Genomic DNA, 24,384 nt, shown 5'->3' on the forward strand with positions numbered 1-24,384 from the left:
TAGCGATCTCGAGCCGGTTTCTCAAACTTACCTACCCTACCTTTAATTAATTGATATACACACATATACTGTTTTTATATATGTGTGTATGTGTGTATATATAGCCTATACCGTATATATATATACACACATTTATTCCTTTGTAAACATATATATATACATAAACACACACTTATATGTACTCACACATGTATTTATTCATTTATACACACAGATTTATTCATTCATTTATACACACATACTCACATACACTTTATATTAATTCATTTGTACACACACATAAATATATATATATATATATGTGTGTATAAATAAACACACACACACAAACAAAACAACACAATATAATAAACACAGTTGCAATAATCATTTGTACACACACACACACATAAATATATATATATATTTATATATATATATATGTATATAAATAAACACACACAAACAAAACAACACAATATAATTAAAACAGGTGCAATAATAATAATATAATATGGTATGATCAATTTTACCCTTTTGTTTTTGCTCCCATATTTCAATTAAAAGATATTTGTCAAAATCAATATTGGTCGGGGCTCTTTTGCAAAGATAATCAATAACACCACCTGACAGTTGTTGCAGATTAAACAGCATTACTTGTTACTTACACACATGTGCCTTAGGATGGTCCCAAAAAAGCCAAAGTCTGCACTGTAAAAAAAGTATACATTTATTAGGCACTCTGAATAAGGGTTGACTGTGTAATAATCATGCCTTTTAATTGGTGTATATGTCTCACCAGGTGAAGGCTGGGACAGTGGGAGGGGTGAGGTAGGAGCAGGGGACTGCTGAATGCTGAGCTGAAGTCCCAGGATACAATCCCAAGTTGACTGCATGATCCACTTACCTGTTTGCATCAACTGCAGGAGGTCAAGCAGGGGTCATGTGATGTCCTTTAGGTTGGATCAACACCAGCCTCTGGAAAGATTTCATGACTGCAGAGGGCAGTGGACCTTTAGTCATTTCATACTGTGATGTAGGGTAATGGATTTGTATTAACAGGGAGGTTATATTTCAGCATTTGAGATACACCTTGAGGCCTGATTTGGTAAAAAGCCCACTTACAAGGTACAGGTCATACATGGGATAAGACATGACAAAGACATAAGGTGAAAAACAAATGAGAAAGAAAGGCATACACATATACAAACAGATACAAACAGGGTGTAGAGGGGCACTGAAGTGTCCTGCCTCTAAACAGAGGGATGGGGGTGACGAGGAGTCAGAGGGTGTAGAGGGGCACCGAATACCAGTGTCCTGCCTCTAAACAGAGGGATGGGGGTGAAGAGGAGTCAGAGGGTGTAGAGGGGCACTGACTAGTGTCCTGCCTCTAAACAGAGGGATGGGGGTGAAGAGGAGTCAGAGGGTGTAGAGGGGCACTGACTAGTGTCCTGCCTCTAAACAGAGGGATGGGGGTGACGAGGAGTCAGAGGGTGTAGAGGGGCACTGACTAGTGTCCTGCCTCTAAACAGAGGGATGGGGGTGAAGAGGAGTCAGAGGGTGTAGAGGGGCACTGACTAGTGTCCTGCCTCTAAACAGAGGGATGGGGGTGAAGAGGAGTCAGAGGGTGTAGAGGGGCACTGACTAGTGTCCTGCCTCTAAACAGAGGGATAAAATAAATACACTGCCAAACTTAAACTGTGCTGTTTCACAGGGCGCCCAGATAATAAACGCCGTCTTGAGCCAGCGCCTGACTTCCTGTGTGCAACAGCTGTAGGCTGGCAGCCAATCATCGGGCCTTGACGTCCGGCAGCCCGCCTTAAAATGGCGGCCCTTTTGCTGGTCAGGCTGCCAGATTTCCCAAAGGAATGGAAGGCTGACAGCAGTTTGGAGGGGTTGCTTCTCAGGACATTGTACTGCTTAGCCATTGCCAGTAGCCCAGCAGTGAAATGTGGATCCTGGCAACGACTTTTCATTTCCTCCATCATGCTATCCACAAGAGAGACGTCATCTGATGCGATATCTAAGAGGGACAAATATTTAAATTAAAGGTTTCTTTTTTAAGTTGATATTATACATATAGTAACAATTTATTAATTCATCAATCTATTAAGCACCAAAATGATGTGTGAACATAAACCTGCACACTCACAACTCACCTTCTTGTGGCCTATCACCAGTGACACTTCTGGAGGGCTGGACTTGTTCTGTCAAAACACCTGTGAATCAAATCAAATCAAATCAAGTTTTATTTATAAAGTACATTTAAAAGCGATTTTTGGTCGAGCCAAAGTGCTGTACATGTAATAAAAACACATTACTACAATCACAATAAAAGACAATAAATTACAACAGATATATATATAAAAAAAAACACAAGGAAAAGTCAGGAGTCGTGCTCCGCTCTGACTAGAAGGCCAGAGAGAAGAAGTGTATTTTTAGTGTAGATTTAAAAACCCCTAGGGTCTGGGCCAACCTCACATGGAGGGGCAGAGTGTTCCAGAGCCTAGGGCCAGCTGCTGCGAAGGCTCGGTGCACTCGGGTTTTAAGCCTGGTCTTGGGCACTACCAGCAGCAGCTGGTCAGCAGACCTTAAAGCTCTGGCTGGGGTGTAGCGCTGGAGGAGTTCAGCTATATAGGCCGGAGCCAGCCCATTTAGTGCTTTAAAAACAAATAAAAGGATTTTAAAATCAATTCTGAACCGAACTGGAAGCCAGTGCAGTGAGGCCAGAATTGGGGTGATGTGGTCACGCTTTTTGTGGCCAGTCAGCAAACGTGCAGCTGCGTTTTGGACTAGCTGCAGGCGTTTAATTGAGGCCTGGTCCATACCCACATACAGAGCATTGCAATACTCCAGTCTTGAGGTAACAAAGGCGTTAATAACCCTTTCTAAGTCTTTAAAAGATAAATACGACTTGGTTTTGGCCAATAATCTTATTTAAAAAAAGCAGGATTTGACTACGGTGCTGACCTGCTGGTCGAATTTAAAAGTGCTAGTGAAGGTCACTCCAAGGTTCATGACAGAGGGGAGGATGTTTTTATTGAGAGAGCCCAGAATATCAACCGGAGAGGCTGGAGGTTGGGGTCCAAAAAAGATGACCTCAGTCTTGCTCTCGTTGAGGTTGAGAACGTTTTTGCTCAGCCAGGATTTTATCTCTGTTAAGCAGTCCATCAACTGCTGTAGTGAGTGTTTGACATTTGCTTTGAGAGGCAGATAGATCTGTACATCGTCGGCGTAGCAGTGGAAGGGAATATTATGTTTTGTGAGAATTGAACCTAGGGGCAGTATGTACAGTAGAAAAAGGATGGGGCCCAGAATCGAGCCTTGGGGAACCCCACAGGTAAGAGGGGCTTTGGCAGAGGAGAAGGCACCGAGCTGTACTGAGAAGCTACGGTCTGTCAGGTAGGACCTGAACCATGCAAGGGCAGAGCCTGTGATGCCAGCGGACTGTTCAAGCCGTGACAACAGGATGCTATGGTCCACAGTGTCAAAGGCAGCTGTCAGGTCTAACAGCACCAAGACAGCTGGGCTACCTGAGTCGGCGGCTAGGAGCAGATCATTAAAAACTCTTAAAAGGGCTGTTTCAGTGCTGTGCATGGGTTTGAAGCCAGACTGAAACTTTTCATGGATTCCATGCATGGTTAAAAAAGACTGCAGCTGGGCGTAGACTACTCGCTCCAGGGCTTTAGATAAAAAAGGTAGCTGGGAGATGGGCCTAAAATTTGCGAGAATGGAGGGGTCGAGATTTTCTTTTTAAGTAGTGGCTTAACCACGGCATGTTTGAAGGCAGCTGGGACACATCCTGAGCTAAGAGAGGTGTTTATAAGTAATAAAATACTTGCACCAACTGATTCCAAAACATCTCTGAGAAGGCGAGAGGGAATGCTGTCTGAGGTGCAGTTTGTCGGCCGCAGGTGCTTGACTACATCCGAGAGAGAAGAGAGGGATACAGGCTCAAAGTGGTCGAGGACAGCAGGGCACAGAAAAGGAGCAGGATCTGGGGTAGCACTAGTGTGGGCTAGCCTAAGAGCAGATACTTTTTCAATAAAAAATTTAAGAAACTTATCACAGAGAGTAGTCGATGGCACAATAGAAGAAACATCACAGGGATTAATGATCGAGTTGAGGACATTAAAAAGAACTTGAGGTTTATGGCTGTTTTTGGAGATTAGCAGAGAAATGTGCTCTGTTTTGGCTGCTTTGACTGCCGTCTGGTAGTCAGAAAGGCAAGCACGAAGGATTTCTAGGGAGACATGGAGTTTATCCTTTTTCCATTTTCTCTCTGCACGCCTGCAAGCACGTCTGAGAGCACGAGTACAGCCATTGAGCCACGGCTCTGATAGAATTTTGGTGCGTCTAAGCGTAAAAGGAGCAACAGAATCCAGTATTAGTGTGCATGTCGAGTCAAACATGGAGATAAGCTCATCAGCATTAAAAACACAGTTCACCTCTAATTTACAGATCGGAGAAGCATTAAAAACATCAGAAAACTGTGAGGCAGTCAAGGGGTTAATCGAACGCAGACGACACGCAGGGGCACGTGATTCGACTCCTGCGGAAGGGATCGAGGTTGTAAACAGAACCGGTAAATGGTCTGAGATACGCGTTGCTGCACATATTTCATCTACAGATACAGACAGTCCAAACGATAATACTAAGTCCAAAGTGTGTCCTTTTTCGTGTGTTGGGCCAGCCACGGACTGAACGAGACCAAAAGAATCAAGGAGATTTAAAAAGTCCCTAACCAGAGGTTTGGACTCGCAACACACATGGACATTGAAGTCTCCGGAGATCAAAACACGATCATATTTCACCATGATCCCAGACAGAAAGTCAGAAAAGTCATTTATGAAATCCTTATTGCACTTTGGCGGACGATACACGACTGCGCAGAGTATAGGCGAGGCCGGGTTCAGTTCAAAAAGCTGCAACTCAAAGCTAGCATAGCTAGTTACAGGGTGAAGCAATCGGCATTGGAGGCTAGCTCTAAACACTGATGCTATGCCCCCACCACGGCCGGTGGCACGGGGGGAGCTGAAGAATGTACAGTCAGGAGGAAGAAGTTCAGAGAACGGTGTATACTCGCCAGCGTGGACCCAGGTCTCCGTCAGGAACATAAAATCCAGTTCACGAGAGGTGAAGAAGTCGTTTAGCAGGAACGTTTTGTTTGCTATCGACCTAGTGTTTAGCAAAGCCATGCAAAGTTTTAGCTCCGGGCTTGCCGAAGGTGTAGTGCGTCTCAGCTGACGAAGATGTGCGTGTTGAACGCCGCGCGGGCCGGGAGGAGTCAGTCGGGCAGGAGGAGCTGTCAGCGGGCCCAGCAGAGGCCGCAGCTCTGGAAAAACAGGGCGAATCCATCGATCCCTCACATGGCGTGCAGCGGGAGGGCCATGACATCCGAGGCGTGGATAAGTCCCAGAAGAAGCCGTCAGGTATGCTTTTTGATGGACCAGAGCACCAGCACGCTTTCCCCGTCGTCTAAAGCGCTTTCGGCGAGGCAGGATGCAGGGCAACCGGCGCAGGTAGGTGGGTATATCCGACAGTAGAGGGGGGGGTACGATTTATGGTTGCCAGATGTAGGTTTGGGCAGCAATATCAACTCCAGTGAGGGTCTGAGGTGGAGGAGAGTAGCATATGATAGTATTCAGTTAATTTGTATTAACTATTTCAGTGCCTCTTTTCTGATGTTATGGTCCAAGGGGAAAGAAAAGTCTAGGTATATATATAGTGTGTGTGTGTGTGTGTGTGTGTGTGTGTGTGTGTGTGTGTGTGTGTGTGTATGTGTGTGTGTGTGTGTGTGTGTGTGTGTGTGTGTGTGTGTGTGTGTGTGTGTGTGTGTGTGTGTGTGTGTGTGTGTGTGTGTGGCGTGCGTGCGTGCGTGCGTGCGTGGGTGCGTGCGTGGGTGTGGGTGTGTGCTTGTGTTGTTCAGTTGAAATGTTCATAACAAACCTTCATCTTGTTGATCCTGAGGCGTAGTGCTTGGTGCCTACAGATACCAAGAGATACATCAATTATGTGTGTCTCACATGGTATTAGTGATGGACATGGATAATATAGAACTACTTTGTTATTTTAATTTAAAGTTTCAATTATTTTATATAATTACACCATTATTAATGTAAGTTTAGTTTATTACTTACTTCTAAACGACTGACATGATTGCCTCGCAAGTCTGAGGGGTTGGAGGAAATCCAAAGAGATGGTTTCTATAAAACATTAAGGGATCAACATTAATATAAAAATAAACAGTGTATATCCCTTATTTTGTCTCATTACACCAGTTATTGTTAAAATATTGACTTTACCTGCCGATGTCAGTTTCATCAGCTCTGCTCTCATCTCTGGGTTTATTGTTAGAAAGGAATGTGACAAACAGCTGTAATGTTTCATCACTGCTGCCTGGTGTTTGCAAGGCGCTCCTGTTTGTCCTGCAGGGCAAGAACACAGCTCCAAATCCATGTCTACATCATAAGTTTGTGTAGATCCCTTCACCACAAACTTCTTGTCCTCAATCTGCAAAATCACAAGTCAAACAAGGATAAATGTATTTGTTACACAAGTGACATATGTGCGTATTGATTCTGTAGTGATAAACCTATAGCATGTTATGTTTTTTCAGCTGTTGTATCCATTACCTGCTGAATATGCAATGCTGCAATGTTGCCATCTTGGGGGAGGAATTTTGCTCGCTGGAATGATTCCCAGCGTCCAAGGGCAACATCAACAATGCGTGCCTCATAATGGGTCTCCAGCCTCGAGGTCAGCAGATCAAACAGCTGAGGAAGGTTGAAGGCCTTTGTCCTCTGCAGTATTTTGTCCTTGAGGACACGCATTGCCGCTTCTGCAAAATTGTTGGTATTGTTTCCTCTGGTGAGGAAACTGCCTCTATAACTGAGGGCCCAACACTCTTCTGGCGTGTTGATTACCTGAGGAACTTTTCATACCTGCAATTGGTTAAAAAAAGAAACAAAAAAAGCTTTAAATAATAACAAATTATCCAAACAGTAAAGCTTAATCACTTCACTACATTGGGATGTTATTTGATAAGAATAAGTTCATATGGCTAAACAAAACATCACTAACTTGTCTGCATTAAACACTAACCTGGCTGCAACTGGATGCCCTCTTGCCTCGCTGTAAAGCCTATCCACACTGCCTATCTCCTGACAGTAAAGCATCTCTTTTACAATGGCAAAAAGTGCCGGTCTGTCTCCGTGAGTGACCCCACTCTCCTTGCTCCACAGCCACCTCCAAACTGCTTGTAGCAGATGGAAGGAGCACAGGAGAAGTGTGGCCTTAGGAAATGCTTTTCCCAGAGCTCCCCTCTCTGCCCTACAGTCATCTGTGATGACCAGTTGTGGCCCTTCGTGTCCTCTGCCAGCAAAGCCCTTCTCTCCAACAACTTGTTTTAGCTGTTCCAGCCCTTGAGCAATAGTCTGCTCATCCTCAGACTGGCAGAGGAGAATGCCCAGAGGGAGGCCACCTGCACAGCTGTGGGTCAGGAGGAGGAATATAGTTCGGTCATCTCCAATTCCGTGACCGCGGAGAGCGGAGGTTCCTTTCTCTGTGGATTTGTCATCTATGAAGGGTTTAAAAAAATAGAAGCCCCCATGACCCTCGCAAAAATGCGGGCAAATTATTTTAGAGCCCTAAATCCAAAATGGCTGCCATCACCATAGGTTGAAAATGAGCTTTTCAATGTCTTGGCCTACAATGTTGTTCAATACATGGGTTCTGGCACTTTATGGGTCGAGGAATTCATATTTGATGTTGTTTTGATGGTTTGACCTATTTTTGACCTTGAAATCCAAGATGGCCGCCGATTTCTTCGCTCCAAAAGGTCGATTTTTCTACGTTGTCGTAGAGCCTTCATATTAGGCTCTAATGAAAGATATGCTCATGCTGAGTTGAGTTATAAACAGTAAAACAACAAGTAAGTACACAGAGGTCATCTCAGAGGTAAAAAGGATCAACATTTGTGGCTGATGAGAAACAAACCGTAGCTCTCTATGCTCACAAATGTCTCATTATGGTCACTAATTTATGAATTAATTCAGTTGAATTTGATGACAAATGTGTTTAATATAATACAAGGTATTACACAAGTAATTTAACAAGGCATTTAAATTGAATTTACAACATTACAATAGAGCGCTACTCTTCATCTGAATCTGTTGATTCTCCACACTCACTCATCTCATCATCGCTACTCTCATCAGGTAAGTCAGTACGTGTGAGCTGCTGGGTCAAAGGGGGAAGGGTATGACGCACTGGTCGGCACTTCCCATTCACAAGTTCCCAGCCATGACCAATGGGAGAGGGATGCTCAAGCAGATTGTAATGCAGCTGGCAATTTGCAATATCATTTGTCCTTTCTATATGATGGTCCAATGAGTCATCATCAGGTGGCAGACGGACTGTGCTCTTGTTCTTCAGTTTGTGCCACTTGGATGCTCTGGCCTGCCCACAGGTAACATTTGCAGTCTCAGCATAGACAATGGAGAGGCCAAATGCCTTCATGTCAGCTCTGACTCTGTCTTCCAACACCAGATTCTCACCCACTCGTCCCAGTAGCTGTCTTGTCTCAGGATTAGTCATCACCTTCTCCATCACCTTCTTTGTTCCATGCCCATAAAACCCTGAGGTGTGGTCACTGCCAGTGATCACATGGAGAGGTATGATGATCTTTGCAACCTCTTCTGAGAGCATCGCTTGGCAGTTGATGAACGCATGCTTGCGTCTAATAAGTAAATCCCTTGGGAGTTGTTTGCGAGACATAAGCCGCTTGGACAAACACGTCCGTGTCCTCACAGTAGAACAACTGTTCCAGTGTAGTTCCTGGACCTCAGCTTAGCATACACAGAGAGCAGGATTGTATCTGCTTCTGGATGCTTGAAGACATAGTCCCCGCTTGCCACGCCAGTGCCCAGGTTGGTTGCTCTTTCTCCCTCACAGTATATTATTTCACCCTGCACCCGACAAACTCGTGTTTTCAACTGTTCCTTGAGGAGCTTCTGCAGTTTTGACTTTGTTTCCTGAGTATCATTACCATGAGTTCATTGAACTCAGCAGCTCCTGGGAACTTGTCTTCAGACTTGGGGAAAACATTTTGGATGTGTGGATGTTTTGCTGCCCGACGATCATGCTCATCATCCTTGATGCTGAATGGAAGGTCATACTTATCGTTGACAAGGATGATGTGGCTTGCATTAGCGTGGTGTGAGAAGATGATTGCACAGATTCTTTCAAGGTAGTCACTCCAGAGGTACTCGGAGCCGTCACGCTTCCTGGCCTCACGGTCTTCAGGTGTGGGGGTGGCTAGCCGCCAGATCAGCCCCATGTCCACAAGGCTGCAGTGGTCTCGTGGATCCTCAATAACTGGGTCTAGGTTGAAGAGCTCTAACAACTTGCTCTTAACAGTCTTGCGCATTGACCCATCTACGTTGTAGAGTGAAAGGCACTCCTCAGTCACTCTCCCCTCAAGGGCTGACTCAAGTTGGATCAGACCTGATCCCTCTGCAAGGTCCACCAGGGCTGTCAGCCCTGATCTCTCCATCTGGGCCACCTTCATCAGTGCACCAGATGGTGCACAGATCCTTTCACTAGCGAAATTCAGCTTCTTGTTCCTGTGGATAATTGCAGTGAGAGGCTTGATCTTGGTGAACACTCGCTCTTGCATGAGGGTTCCAGCTTGAGCTTGGCCATGTGGAAGTGCGGTCTCGAGGTCATGCACTAACTCCGGTGAGGCAACCAGGCCAGACTGTAGTGACCTCAGTTTAGGTGAGGAGATGTCAAAGGGCTCAGCGTCAAAATCCTTCATGCATGCCTGCAGGTCCTGAACTGCCTGCTCATCCTTCCTCATCCTCGCTGGCTGGCATTCAACATGCTTCCTATGGCGACGCTGGCACTTGAGGTTCCGCTTCAAAGCAGCCTTTACCCTTGCAACATTGTTTGCATTCCTTGTTGTTGAGAACAGTTGCTTCTCATTCTGTAGAAGCTGAAGCCATCCTTGCTTTAGCTTTGAGATCAGATTCATAGTTGTTTCTAGCCAAAGGTCCATCGGCTGACAGGAGTAGGGTAGCCCTGTCAATGACTGGGTGAAATGATCATTGAAGAAGGCCATTTGCTCATCTGTCAGCGAAGAGAGCATTGCCCAATAATCTGGCAACCACCTCCCATAGTCATGGTTGTCGTAGGCCATCAGTCCAGGCAACATGTTGTATGTTGATGACAGGTACTCTGAGCCATTTCTTGCATGACATGCATCAATATTTTGTACAAGAGGGTCAGACATAGGGTTGGAACCGAAAATACCGGGTACTGGGTACCCATACAAAATACACAATTTCGGATCTGCTTAACGGTTCCTAAACGCGGTAGACCCTGTATTCCACCGGGTCCGTCTGCGCCGCGGCGACCCGGTGGAATCCAGGGGCGGACTGGCCATCTGTGTGTTCTGGAGAATCACAGAACGGCCGGTCGTCAGCGGGCCGTTGACGGCCGGCTCGGTTCGCTGACGGCCGGCACCGCCCTTCATTTTTTTAAACGGCATCATGTAAGTTGCGCTGACAGGCGACAGAGGTCCACAGTTGCCCCGCAGCGAGGCTCCCCCGCCCCCCCCGTAGACAGTTCACGAGCTCAGTCACTTCATAACATATATATATATATATATACACACACACAAACTCATTTTGCAGACCCTATCCCTCCGTAGTCTTTCAAGTAGGAGGAGAAATGCCAGCGTTCTCCTCCGGTTTACAGGCACTGTGTAAATTATATATTTAGAATAATTATGATGATGAATGCATTTTTTTACCACTAAAATACAGCAACACATCTTTGATTCATGTCATTTATAACTGGAATATTACAGTTATTATTAACTTTGTCTGTACAAAGTAGCCTGTCCAGGAAATATTCCCAAATCAACAAAAACTGCGAGCCGGCAGGCAAGACGCTCCGCTTCTGAAATGCTTCTGAAACGCGCCTGGTAGGGTATGACGCCGGAGGAGGCCGGACCAAAACTGCGGCGCAGCCGTAACGCGGCGCAGCCGTAACGCGGCGCAGACGGGCCTGGTGGAATCTAGGGGTTAGGCTTGCTCTTGTTGGGCGGTGTATGACGGCAGGACTGGGCACCACTGTATGCCGGAACTCGTTGCTCATGAGGTGATGGTCTTGTACCATTATTGTCTACGCGAGACAGTGCATGTATCACACAGCGAGCACGCTGCAGAACTGTGCCGTTCACTGGTGGATCTACCCTGGTACGAGCTGGTGGCTCACTCTTGCTGCCAAGGGGACATCTGTACTGGTGAACATTTGTCAGCTCTATACACTTTTGCTTCAGCTGTGCAGAGATTTCTTTCTTCTTGATGAGCCTTACAGCAGGCTCTTCATCTGGCTTCTTTTCATAGCTCTCTGGCTGAACGAACATAACATTTGTTCGATGTGCTCCAGTTGAGTTGCCTGTCATGGTATCAATCTTGAAGTCATCGTTCTTGACGATCACAATGGCTGGCTTGGTGTCTGCAATCTCCTGTGGGCAGGTTGCTGATGCCTCAAGATCCATCAGAGCCCAGTGGTCATAGAGGAGAAGTGTGTCTGCATAGCTGATGCTGACACCACTCTTGTGCAGAGTTTCGACCAGATCTCTACTCCTCGTGATGCCATGGACATTGACGCCCAGGTTAATAGCAGTGGTAGTGCGCTGTCCTGTAATGTGGTAGGTGATCATGGAGGCCAGACTGACTGTGGCAGGGCTAATGTCAGCAGTTTTTCTCTCAGGCTGTTTTAGCCAGGTCAAAAGCTTCAACAGCAACTTACATACCTCTTCGCCTTCCTCAAGATGATCAATGCGAGGTGGCCAGGGGACAGTAGTTGTGTCTTTGATCTTCTTAGATAACCGCTGTGCCAGGTTCTGGAGCAGCTGCTCATCACTGATGCCAAGGGATGAGATGGCAGCCTCAATGTAGTCACCTCCTCCCCCAACATCATAGACCCACTGGCTCTTGTTCATTTGATTTCTCTCTTTGAAGCCAATTGTCTCTTGATACTCATTAATGAGCAGGCCCTTGACATACGACGATTTGACATCACCCACTTCATAGCCATAGTCACCGAAAATGCGTTTGTATTCTGCTAAAAGAGACTGCAGTGAACGGATCTGTCGCTCAGTGAAGATGATGGAATCCACGTGTCTAACGAACAAATTCCTTGCCTCTGAGAGAGACACATTCTGAAGATGCATTGCATCATCTGGCTTGAAGTGTGTGTGGTTGACGTATTTCCTCCAACAAGCATGGTGGTACATTATATCATTTGCGAAAGGATCAGACGTTGACTCGATGAGCCGTGTGAGGCGATCCCTCAGGTCCCCATCTTCTATTAGGACTGGGTGGCGCTTGAAAGAGCGCCATGCCTCTGTCTTATCATCACACATAGATTTATGCGCTTTCATTTCAGAACTTGATGTTTGACTCGAACACTGAGCACTTTCTTTGTTTTTGCACCGTCTGGCTTTTTCAAGCTTGTCTGAAGATGACATTGAGATATAACATGACTGATGCATGTAATGACCTCCCTGCCCATCTTGCCATGAAGTGGTGGTATAAACATTACCAAATTTGTCAAGTCTTTTCCCCCTTTTCCGCCAGGCCGCTGCGGTTTCAGGCAGTACATGCCCAGCAAGCCTGCCAAATATGGAATCAAGTCCTGGGTGAACAGTACAAGTTTCCTTTCCACAATGAAAGTGGCTATAATGTGATCATTTTTCCTTCTCTTTTAGTCAACCAGCTAAATTGTGCATCACAGTGAACAATATATTTGAACTCACATTGTAGTGGTTCCTATCCAAATACTCCATACTGATGTTTTGACCATAAATGCAGCGTGAAACCGGGTAAAGAGTAACTACGGAGATTAAATACTGTGAAATCAGTTTATTATCTTACAATGATTTGATTGGGCCCTTTAGTTGGGCCCCACTGCAGCCTATGCATGAGAAGAGCTTACAGAAAATGGATGATTTGATCGGCTGTTTGTATAGGAGGTATTCATACATAAAGACACAGAAACAAACACATGGATTGGTGACAAAAGGAACACGAACATCAACAAACCGAAATATATATACAAATTCTCTCCTTTTTGTATTGTTTTTCTCAAAGAAAGTAAAGGTCATGTAGAACCTAAAACAAAGACACATTGAAGTTTAGTTGGATTAGAACCAGTGTACAATGTGTCTTTGCTCATTTTGCAGACACTTTAGTGTAAAAGATGGACTATCCAACAGTCGATCAAAGAGAAGCAATGTGGCAGGTACATGCAGCAAGCTAATAAACCTTTACACTGTGGCATAAAACATAAAAGATTCCAGTTTCATACTTTAAAAAAAAAAACGTAATATAAGTGTTTATCTATTCATCATGCCTTTCATTTTCCAAAAGTGATTAGCTTGTATGGGCTCAGAACAGTCTCATAATACACACATGCACACAGAAGGATTCACACTTGTATTTCATGATCCGCAAAAGGATTCACACTTGTATTTCTGGATCCACACTTGTGTTTTTCAATGCACACACAAATGTGTTCCGTTTCATATACATGTAAATAAAATCCAAATACAGAAAAAAGTTTTACATATGTACTTTTGATCCTCACATATTTGTTTACCATTAAAATCCCCTGAACCTGCAAACCCAACCCGCTTTCTGTGCATGGATCGCTGTGCATTCGTGTGTGGGTCTTTTGAGACTCCCCTGACGGTGACCCGATTCGTACTTGTAATTTTTTCTATCTATAGCCAATCAGATGTCTCCTCAATTCTAAGCCAATCACATGAGCGCGCCCCCACGAGGGTAGATTTCTTGCGTTCATGACGTAGCGCTTCATGTACGCATTTTGCGCTGTCTGGAGCTGACAGGTCCATGGAGCTTGCCTGCAGGCGCTAATCTCAGGACACTTCCACTCTCCGTACATTGCCACTTTCCGAGCAGGAAATGCACGCAAATACAAGCCTTTATATTATTAAGGTACAGTGCCACTTTCCGAACCATTAATGAATGCTTGTGTACACAAAAACGGCAGGCAAAACCGTTTTAAATGTGTGTTTCCTCTATGGCGAATACAGCTGCTTTATTTATGTCTGTATGAAGTTGTTGTGAGTGTGGAGGGAGCAGCTACAGGTTAGCTTAGCCTAATCGATCAGTGCACTACGAAGCCAGTGCTAGACAGTGAACTGTCAACGGGGGGAGCCCCGCCGGTCATTATCGGCCGATATTCACTCTTAATAGTTTGATCGGTGCTCTCTATAAAGGCCGATCATGAGAGCTGGATCTGATCGATATGGACATAAACGTGAGTGAAGTTTTAGCGAGCTGCATGAGAAACTGACGGGCTGTCAGGAGAGAGGAAAAAAGAGATGATCCTTACTCCCGTGTTATTATCCGGTCATAGTCCGGTAATTACCTAACGGAAACGCTGCTACACAATTCTTATTATTATTATTATTGAAACATGACCGGTAAAATTCAATTCTGTCCGCGGAAACCCTGCTCCGGACTACACAAAATGCGTATATGAAGTGACATGAACGCAAGAAATCTACCCTCGTGGGGGCGCGCTCATGTGATTGGCTTAGAATTGAGGAGACATCTGATTGGCTATAGATAGAAAAAATTACAAGTACGAATCGGGTGACCGTCAGGGGAGTCTCAAAAAACCCCACACACGAATGCACAGCGATCCATGCACAGAAAGCGGTTTGTGTTTGTAGGTTCAGGGGATTTAAACGGAAAACAAATATGTGAGGATCAAAAATACATATGTAAAACTTTTTTCTGTATTTGGATATTTTGGATGTATATGAAACGGAACACATTTGTGTGTGCATTGAAAAACACAAGTGTGGATCCGGAAATACAAGTGTGAATCCTTTTGCGGATCATGAAATACAAGTGTGAATCCTTCTGTGTGCATGTGTGTATTATGAGACTGTTCTGAGCCCATAAGCTTGTGCAGTACACAACATTGCAAAGCATATCATATTAGGAATATAACAAAAGACACATCTAGGGAGGAAAAATAACTAGAAGCAGCAACATTTCTCATGACTTTACATTGAACAGACCAAGTGGCTAACATTGCAAGGTCTGCTACAGCTGGTGGCCACTGTTTACAGTATCCTATATGTCGATTGTCACCCATTTATCATAGGGTGACCACCAGCAACTCCTGAGGTAAGCTTTAACTGATTTAGTCCTTTGTTTTAGGTCAAACTACAGTAAAATCCTTAGAGACCTGGTAGTTAATATCAGCCCTCACACTAACGTGGGAACAATTTGTCCCGGGTTCCTCTGCTGACCTGGGCTCCCCTGGTTCTGGCCTGCCTGGCTGGTGGCCCCTGGCCTTAGGGAAGGGGAATCCGTCCAGAGGGGCGTGCTCGATCCTGCACAGGCTGTCCTCGCTGTCGCTGCTGTAGCTGGGGTTGGAGGCGCTGACGAGGCCGCCCGGCTTGTGAAGCATCGTGTGAACGTTGTCTGTTTGAACAGCCTTTTCCAACTGCGTAGCACTGATGGTTCCCTCCATGTCCTCCACCAAGCTCGGCTCCACCTTGCGGAACGTGTGGCGGGCATACAGGCCGATGCAGAACATCTCCACTATCACACAGTAGTGGTAGATCACTGAGGATGGACAGAGAACACAGGTTTAGAGGATGGGCGAGCTCTCTCCTGAACTTCAGCTTTCAGACAGAGGTTGGGAGAGGTGCTGGGACTTACACTGGGACCGGGTCAGGACAGAGAAAGGGGGGGTGCAGGGGATGACCTCCAGAGCACCCATGGTCTCCAGGATGCCGCTCTGCAGGCCACACAGCACCAACACCACGATGACGCAGATGAACTTGGCTCTGAGTCCGTAGCCATGTAGAGCACTGTTAGTGGCTTTGTAAAAGAGGAGGTGGCCGTAGAAGGACACGAAGGTAGAGACACATATGATACCGTTGACGTACACGTTGGGATTGACTGAGTCCACCTGCACAACAAGAAGATGGCTTTTATCCTTCACTGCTCTAGTCTAGAGTATACCGTCAGCACATTCATAGCACCTGAGTTCAATTTGTCTTAGTTAGTTCAATGTACACGCATGTGCAATATATCCTCATGCAATTCAAGATTGAATTGTTCTCTCAATTTGTTTACAATTGGCAAACAGTACCAGCTACCTCTCACATTCTTATATGGTCACTTAAAAAATAAATATACTTATTTTTACCATGGTATACTTATCTATTTGTTTTTTTTACTCATTGTGTTTCTTATTATAAATAGCGTGTGCATACTTAGTTATTTTGGATTTTTAATATGTAAGTCTATTCTCTTCACTTTATCTGCAGTATACTTCTGCTGTTGTAATAATGTAAATGTCCCTGTTGCGGGACAAATAAAGGAATTCTGATTCTGATTCTGAATACTGCAGCTTCAGTCATGTAAGGCCTCAGAATGCTTATTATTGTCGAGTGATTGGCATGTTTTGGTGATGTCCAGGAACCTCTTCATTTTTGGGACACTGGATATGGAATGTCCTTGCTCAAACAGGAATAGAGGAATTCATATTGTAGACATGAATTGCCAACCTTAATTATCCTAAGATAAAATATGACCAGCTACTGAATAGACTTATATTGCATATCTCACTTGATTCAGTAGCATCATCTGGATGGAACATCTTAACACATATCTAATATTTAAATTTGTATAATTTTTATGTTAAGAGCTGACAGTAAAATGCATAATTGAACATGTTTGTGGTAGCAAACATGTGATCAAATAACACTATATATAAAGTATATAAATCCTGTTGAAAGTCTGTCACATATTAATTTAATTCTGTTGACTCTATAAACAATTTAGTAAAGGAAAGGATCTGCCCACTCAGAAGGTACCACGATCTGCTCTTAAACTGTGTTTATCCAGAGCCTGTAAAGGAAGAGTGCTGGGGAAAATCTGACATCCTTCATATTATCAAATATAATATACGACCCGAGCACAGACTGTACTGACAGCGTTTGGTCCTGGGGTCTCCTGCGACACTTTCCCTGCACAGGTTGGTGTTAAAGCAGCCTTAATACTCGATGGGGGATTAAGCATGGATCAAAATTCAAACAATTGACTTACATCACCATAGTCATACTGTTCATCTGTCCACAGCACCAGAGTGACGAAGAACAAGATGCTGCGGACCACCGAGAGCTGCAGCACCGCCGCCATCATCCAGGCCCGGCTGCTGCTGCACAGAGAGACAGTCACTGTACTGCTGATCCAGGACCAGTCACTATACTGCTGATCCAGGACCAGTCACTATACTGCTGATCCAGGACCAGTCACTATACTGCTGATCCAGGATCAGGCACTGTACTGCTGATCTAGGACCAGTCACTATACTGCTGATCCAGGACCAGTCTCTATACTGCTGATCCAGGACCAGTCACTATACTGCTGATCCAGGACCAGTCACTATACTGCTGATCCAGGATCAGGCACTGTACTGCAGATCTAGGACCAGTCACTGTACTGCAGATCCAGGACCAGTCACTCTACTGCTGATCAAGGACCAGTCACTCTACTGCTGATCAAGGACCAGTCTCTCTACTGCTGATTAAGGACCAGTCACTGTACTGCAGATCAAGGACCAGTCTCTCTACTGCTGATCAAGGACCAGTCTCTCTACTGCTGATCTAGGACCAGTCACTGTACTGCAGATCCAGGACCAGTCACTCTACTGCTGATCTAGGACCAGTCACTGTACTGCAGATCCAGGACCAGTCACTCTACTGTTGATTAAGGACCAGTCTCTCTACTGCTGATCCAGGACCAGTCACTGTACTGCTGATCCAGGACCAGCCACTGTACTGCTGATCCAGGACCAGTCACTGTACTGCTGATCCAGGACCAGCCACTGTACTGCTGATCCAGGACCGGTCACTATACTGCTGATCCAGGACCAGGCACTGTACTGCTGATCCAGGACCAGCCACTGTACTGCTGATCCAGGACCAGTCACTATATTGCTGATCCAGGACCAGCCACTGTACTGCTGATCCAGGACCAGTCACTGTACTGCTGATCCAGGACCAGGCACTGTACTGCTGATCCAGGACCAGCCACTGTACTGCTGATCCAGGACCAGCCACTATACTGCTGATCCAGGACCAGGCACTGTACTGCTGATCCAGGACCAGCCACTGTACTGCTGATCCAGGACCGGTCACTATACTGCTGATCCAGGACCAGTCACTATACTGCTGATCCAGGACCAGGCACTGTACTGCTGATCTAGGACCAGTCACTATACTATACTATACGAAGCATAAAGGAATTATAAAAAACAATTTTAAGAAAACTATTATAACATAAAAATATAGCAATATTTACATTAAATATAGATTTACCCGTAAAAATAGAATAAAACAAAAATAAAATATGAAATAAGAAATGTGCAGTATTGGTATGACAAGTAGAAAGCCCTAATGTGGGAGGGTGGTGCAGGACTGACAGTTTTGAAATGAACAAGATATTGTTTGCAATATCTGATATGATATAAATACTGATATCATGTTAATAATACACATAATGTGATTGAAACTTCTGAAGCAATGGAGACAGGACTCAGAAGAGACACAGGGAGAGCTGGCTGTGCCACAAGGTGTCACAGAGGTTGCCAAACCAATTCTGAAGATCTCTACCCCAGACCCATGTATTTAGCTGGTTCTGAGAGAATAATCAACATGCTGCAGAACAAGAGAAAACAGGAGAAGCACAATAACTCTATCAGCTGAAGCCAGCAGGCAGGAAACGGGAGACAAAACACTGAGAGCAGCCCAAGGTTGAGGCCTGTGCTCAGTGAGGGCAGTACAGACTGATAAACTGGGTCAAGGTGTGGGCCCAGGAAAATATTTCCCCAACACATAAGATAATAATTATCGTCAATAATCCAGCACCTCCTAAACTAAACTAAACTAAATGTTGCTCTCGCCCAGTATAATTCATAGACTTACACACATACATGCACACACTCACCCACACAGACACGCACTCACTCAGACACTGGCTGACAAGGGGAGAACAACAAACAGCTTCACTGTCACAGCTAGTAAACATGTAAAACTCAGTGCAGGTGTATTCTGTTACTCAGATGTATGAGTGGGTGTGTGTTTTGTGTGTGTATGTACCTGTTGATGGCCACCATGGGCAGGCAGCAGCAGCAGCAGCAGGGGAAGGGGTCTGGAGATACCTGGTGTCCAGACAGAGCCGCCAACATACGAGCTTTCCCCCCGAAGAAGTCTGTGATCAGCCCCATGAACTTCAGCAAGGTGGTGGAGTGATACCTACACATTGATTTAGTTGTGTGTGAGCTGGATCTAACTAATGGCCAACAATTCTGAAATTAAATCTTTAAATCTCAAGCCTTGTGAACTCACAGTGAGGCGATGAAGTTACACAGCGAGGAGGAGCGAGGCACGTACAGCGCGATGAGAGAGGTCAGGGCAAACACCTGAGATATAACAACAAACACTGAGACAGAGGGCACCCTGGACCAACACTAATTCAGGATACTTAGGATTTGAAGTGGATAATCATTATTTTTCATGTGAGGAGGTTGATGTTACCGGGTACATTCCTAATATCCACAGGTAGAGCCGCTTTCGTCTGGATGAGGGAATGTGGCGCAAGAAGAAGCCCACCTCCTCCAGAAACAGACCCAGCAGGATGAGCGCCAGGCCGGCCGGGATGAGGAAGAGCCACAGCTCGTCTTTAATGGCTGACCAGAGATATAAAGTCAGTCAGTGTCTCATTTCCCCCGTGTCATTCCACATGGACATGGGTGAACAGTGACACCATGCTGATAAAACACTGCAGCTGAATAGGAAGCCCCTTCTTTCCCCCATCTGTGGTTTGCTCTAGTATTTTTCTCCACTTTTCCCAAATTGATGGCCCACATTTTCAGATTAATACATCTTGAAGAGAAATTGAATAAGAAGATAAATACATTCACTGGCCACTTTATTAGGTACAGCTGTTCAATTGCTCGTTCACGCAAATATCTAATCAGCCAATCACATGGCAGAAACTCACTGCTTTTAGGCATGTAGACATGGTCAAGACGACCTGGTGAAGTTCAAATGTCAGATTTAAGTGACATTGAACGTGGCATGGTTGGTGGTGCCAGACGGGCTGGTCTGAGTATTTCAGAAACTTCTGATCAACCATTTACAGAGAATGGTCAGAGAAAGAGAAAATATCCAGTGAGCGGCAGTTCTCTGGGAGAAAATGCCTTGTTGATGCCAGAGGTCAGAGGAGACTGGCCAGACTGGTTCAAGATGATAAGAGGCAACAGTAACTCAAATAACCACTGGTTACAGCCAAGGTATATGCAGAAGACCATCTCTGAACACAACACATGTGGAACCTTGAAGCAGATGGGCTACAGCAGAGAAGACCCCACCGGGTGCCCCTCCTGCAGGCCCGGTTCCAGAACAAAATGACTTGGGGTGCATCTGAGATTACAGGGGGCGCAGCAGTAGTAGGCTTACATGAGCAATAGTGGCTGGCAACAGCAATGAAAAATAGCCTTGATGTTATGGTCCCCAATGAACAGATTATGGCATTTGTTATGTTTTGAAACCAAGCAAGTGAAAACATTTCAAGTGGGTGCAACAAATATTTAATATAATCCAAAGTGGACTATGGCAAAGAAAAGCACAAAAGCTTCAAAACTGTACTGATAAAACAAATGAGAACATATTGTAAATCAAGGCAAATATTATTTGAACCAGCTCATGGTTTGAAATGGCAAACATTAAAAGGCAAAAGTATTATTAAAAGCATGTACTACATCATCACCTTGGTCCCATCATATACTCTGGGAAGAGAATATTTACTGTGCTTGAAAACTGGTATCACATCATCATGTGAGGTTGACTTTGTGACCTGGAGAACATTTCAGCTGCAACATTAGCTTGTTGATAAGCTTGGGATATGAGATCTTTTTGTAGCCATTCGTGGTGAAGGCATCTGTGCTATTATATATGCATTATTTTTGACCCAACATATCTACAGGCATGGCAGAATATGGCACTATTTTTACATGAATATTCTAGCCATTGTCTATTTTTATACCACGAGCTGCAAAATGACCGCCTTACCCCACTGTGCAGGCGGGTACTTGTTTAGATATGCCTGGGCAGGCTCTGTTTTGCCGTGGTATCCTGGCACCTGCATCGTTGTATCGGGCGACGAGTAAGCTCGTGTCCACGACGGCGGGTAACGTAACGTCCCCATCTGACCTGTTGCTACTGTCTGCAGTAGATGTAGTGTTGCTGGCGTTTAGTGATGGTTGCTTAACCATTTTCGTATATCCATGATTATCCACAGATGTGTGTCACTGCTGCGGAAGCACTTTGGAAATGATGCACGTGAAGCGGCGCAGGTCAAGCACACCTGACACAATTTGTTTTGTATTGTTTTGTATTGTATTCTATTATTGTTGTTATATATTTTTTTAAATCGCTCCCTTCTCTTTTTTTAATAGAGGGTGCATAACATTCAACTGGGGGTACAATGCATGCCTATGCACCCCCGTAGAACCGGGCCTTCCCTCCTGTCAGATAAGAACAGGAAACTGAGGCTACAATTCACACAGGCTCACCAAAACTGGTCAATAGAAGATTGGAAAAATGTAACCTGGTCTGACGAGTCTGGATTTGTGCTGCGACATTCGGACGGTAGGATTAAAATGTAATGTGGCGTAAAAACATGAGAGCAGGGCCGCCCCTCCCTACATGCAGTTCACACAGACTGCGTGGGGCCTCATCTTGCAGAGGGGGCCTCATCTTATGATGCCCGTCAACGCTCGCGACACATGTGTGACGACTTGTGTACAGACCCGGGGGGCCTCATGCCACAACTTTGCGTAGGGCCACAAGTTGGCCAGGGGCAGCCCTGCATGAGAGCATGGACCCATCCTGCCTTGTACCAACGGTTCAGGCTGGTGGGGGTGGTGTAATGGTGTGGGGGATATTTTCTTGGCATACTTTGGACCCCTTAGTACCAATTGAGCATGGTTTAAACACCACAGCCTACTTGAGTATTATTGCTGACCATGTCCATCCCTTTATGACCACAGTGTACCCATCCTCTGATGCTCCTTCCAGCAGGATAACGCGCCATGTCACAAAGCTCAAATCATCTCAAACTGGTTTCTTGAACATGACGATGAGTTCACTGAACTCAAAGGGCACCAGATCTAAATCCTATAGAGCACCTTTGGGATGTGGTGGAACGAGAGATCCACATCCTGGATGTGCAGCCGACAAATCTGCAGCAACGATGCTATCATGTCAATTAGGACCAGAATCTCTGAGGGATGTTTCCAGCACCTTGTTGAGGCTATGCCCTGAAGAATGAGAGCAGTTCTGAAGGCAGAAGGGGGTCCAACCCGGTACTAGCCAGGTGTACCTAATAAAGTGGCCGGTGAGTGTGTGTGTATATATATACATGTATATTTATATATTTTTCTTCTGAAACTGCTGTACAGAATAATTGTATGCATAATTAAGATCACCCTAGTACAGCCGTGATTATATATTATATATATATAATATATATATTGATAATACATATATAAACTATATAAAATAGTCGAAACGCCCAAAAAACCATTGGTCCACATTATTTCATAGCCCTGGTCAAACGAAATAATATCTAAAGGTCCCCGACTTTACTTCTTCTGATAGAAAACAATCTGGCTGAAAAAACAAAATGCCTAAACCAAAGGTCCAGAAATTGAGATGATGAGTTATTGCCTTTGCTTACCACTGAAGAATTGTGATGACAGAGGGATCTCAGACCCAATCCAGCTACAGTTGGATCTTACCATACTGAATGTAATGCTGCTCTATTGTCCTCAGTCACATAGCAGACACTGAGGCTACAGAAAGCTGCTCTCAGACAACCAGCACACTGAGAGGCTCCGAGTGCTGTTTCACTTCCTGTGAGTCTGCACACATTAATGATTGACTGGGAACAGGTAAGTGGACATGTGGGGATCCAAGTCCATTATGTGAGAGCAGTCATTAAACCCCCGATAATCCATGTTTTGTATAAACAGGAACTAACATGAAAAGATTAGAACGGACGGACGCGCGCTAACACACTGCAGGGTTACTGCAGGGTCCTTATCGTTCCTCTAATGCTGCAGGGTTCGTGCAGCCACACCTTTCCAACGCCCTACTACTGGAGGGCAGGTCTGATGCTGACAGAAACTCAGACAAAACTGTTCATTCTATATCCCACATAATTATTTTTTAGTCTCCAAGTCAAGTTGTGTGAAGTCAAGTCGCAAGCAGCTTACACTGTATCCTTACATCTCAAGATGTGTATTAAAATGAAAAGTAACAATTTATATTAAGGTACACAAATTAACCATCAACTAGTTGTTAATTAACATGCATATTAGCAGTATATTGGCTCTTTATTAGTCATTATAAAACACTTATTAATGCCTTATTCTACATGACCATATTCTACAAGTAATAAGCCATTAGTTGAGAGTTTTTCCTCAATAACCCATAATTAGTGCTTATTTATTGCAAGTAAGGAAGTTGTTGTACATGAGTTTTGGTCTTAATATGCTCTGCTCAATATGGGCCTAATAAGGCAGTAGTATCACAAGAATTCTCCCATAATAACACTTAACAAATATGATCTATTCTTATGTAACAAGACATGAAACTATAAGCGTTAATTGTGTCTAAATAACAAAAAATGAGGTATTTCAATCTAAGAACATGTTCTTTAAAGTGAAGTCTTGTTCATAACCAATAAGCTGAAGTTGCCTATTCACACTTTGTAAATACATTATAGCACACAACTACTGAAATGAACCTCAACAGTACATGAACAAAGTAGGCATACGTTGAAATATCTGTTTAATTAGTGAACCACTAGAGAGGTTCAGGCACATTCCAAAACATGTCAAGTTTCTCCAAAGCGGAGAACACATGCAGCCTGTACTTTTTAATAACAGATTTTTAACAGAGTTTATATATTTGTGATCATACTGTATGACCTGCTTGTATGTACTTACACAATAGGTGAAAGGTGGTTATTGTGTTTTTGACAAGACTAACAGTGTGTGTAATCATTACAAGTGTGTGTAAAATAGATCATATTTGTTAAGTGTTATTATGGGAGAATTACTATTCTTGTGGTACTACTGCCTTATTAGGCCTATATTGAGCAGAGCATATTAAGACCAAAACTCATGTACAACAACTTCCTTACTTGCAATAAATAAGCACTAATTAGAGCGTTATTGAGGAAAAACTCTCAACTAATGGCCTATTAC

At 44.5% G+C, this 24,384-nt stretch overlaps 1 protein-coding gene across 1 annotated transcript; it reads right to left on the reverse strand.

Moving 5' to 3' along the window:
• Positions 1 to 15,252: 15,252 nt before the first annotated feature.
• si:dkey-16n15.6 (organic solute transporter subunit alpha) lies at positions 15,253 to 22,914 on the reverse strand. Its single transcript, XM_034129212.1, has 7 exons — positions 22,851 to 22,914; positions 19,646 to 19,797; positions 19,457 to 19,530; positions 19,208 to 19,363; positions 17,154 to 17,265; positions 15,759 to 16,011; positions 15,253 to 15,662 (listed from the first exon to the last, which is right to left on the reverse strand). Exons 1-7 carry the CDS (start codon positions 22,912 to 22,914, stop codon positions 15,253 to 15,255), a joined length of 1,221 nt encoding a protein of 406 aa, XP_033985103.1.
• Between the last annotated feature and the right edge of the window lie 1,470 nt (positions 22,915 to 24,384).

Source organism: Trematomus bernacchii, unplaced genomic scaffold, assembly GCF_902827165.1.
Source record: "Trematomus bernacchii unplaced genomic scaffold, fTreBer1.1, whole genome shotgun sequence".
Taxonomy (NCBI): Eukaryota; Metazoa; Chordata; class Actinopteri; order Perciformes; family Nototheniidae; genus Trematomus; species Trematomus bernacchii.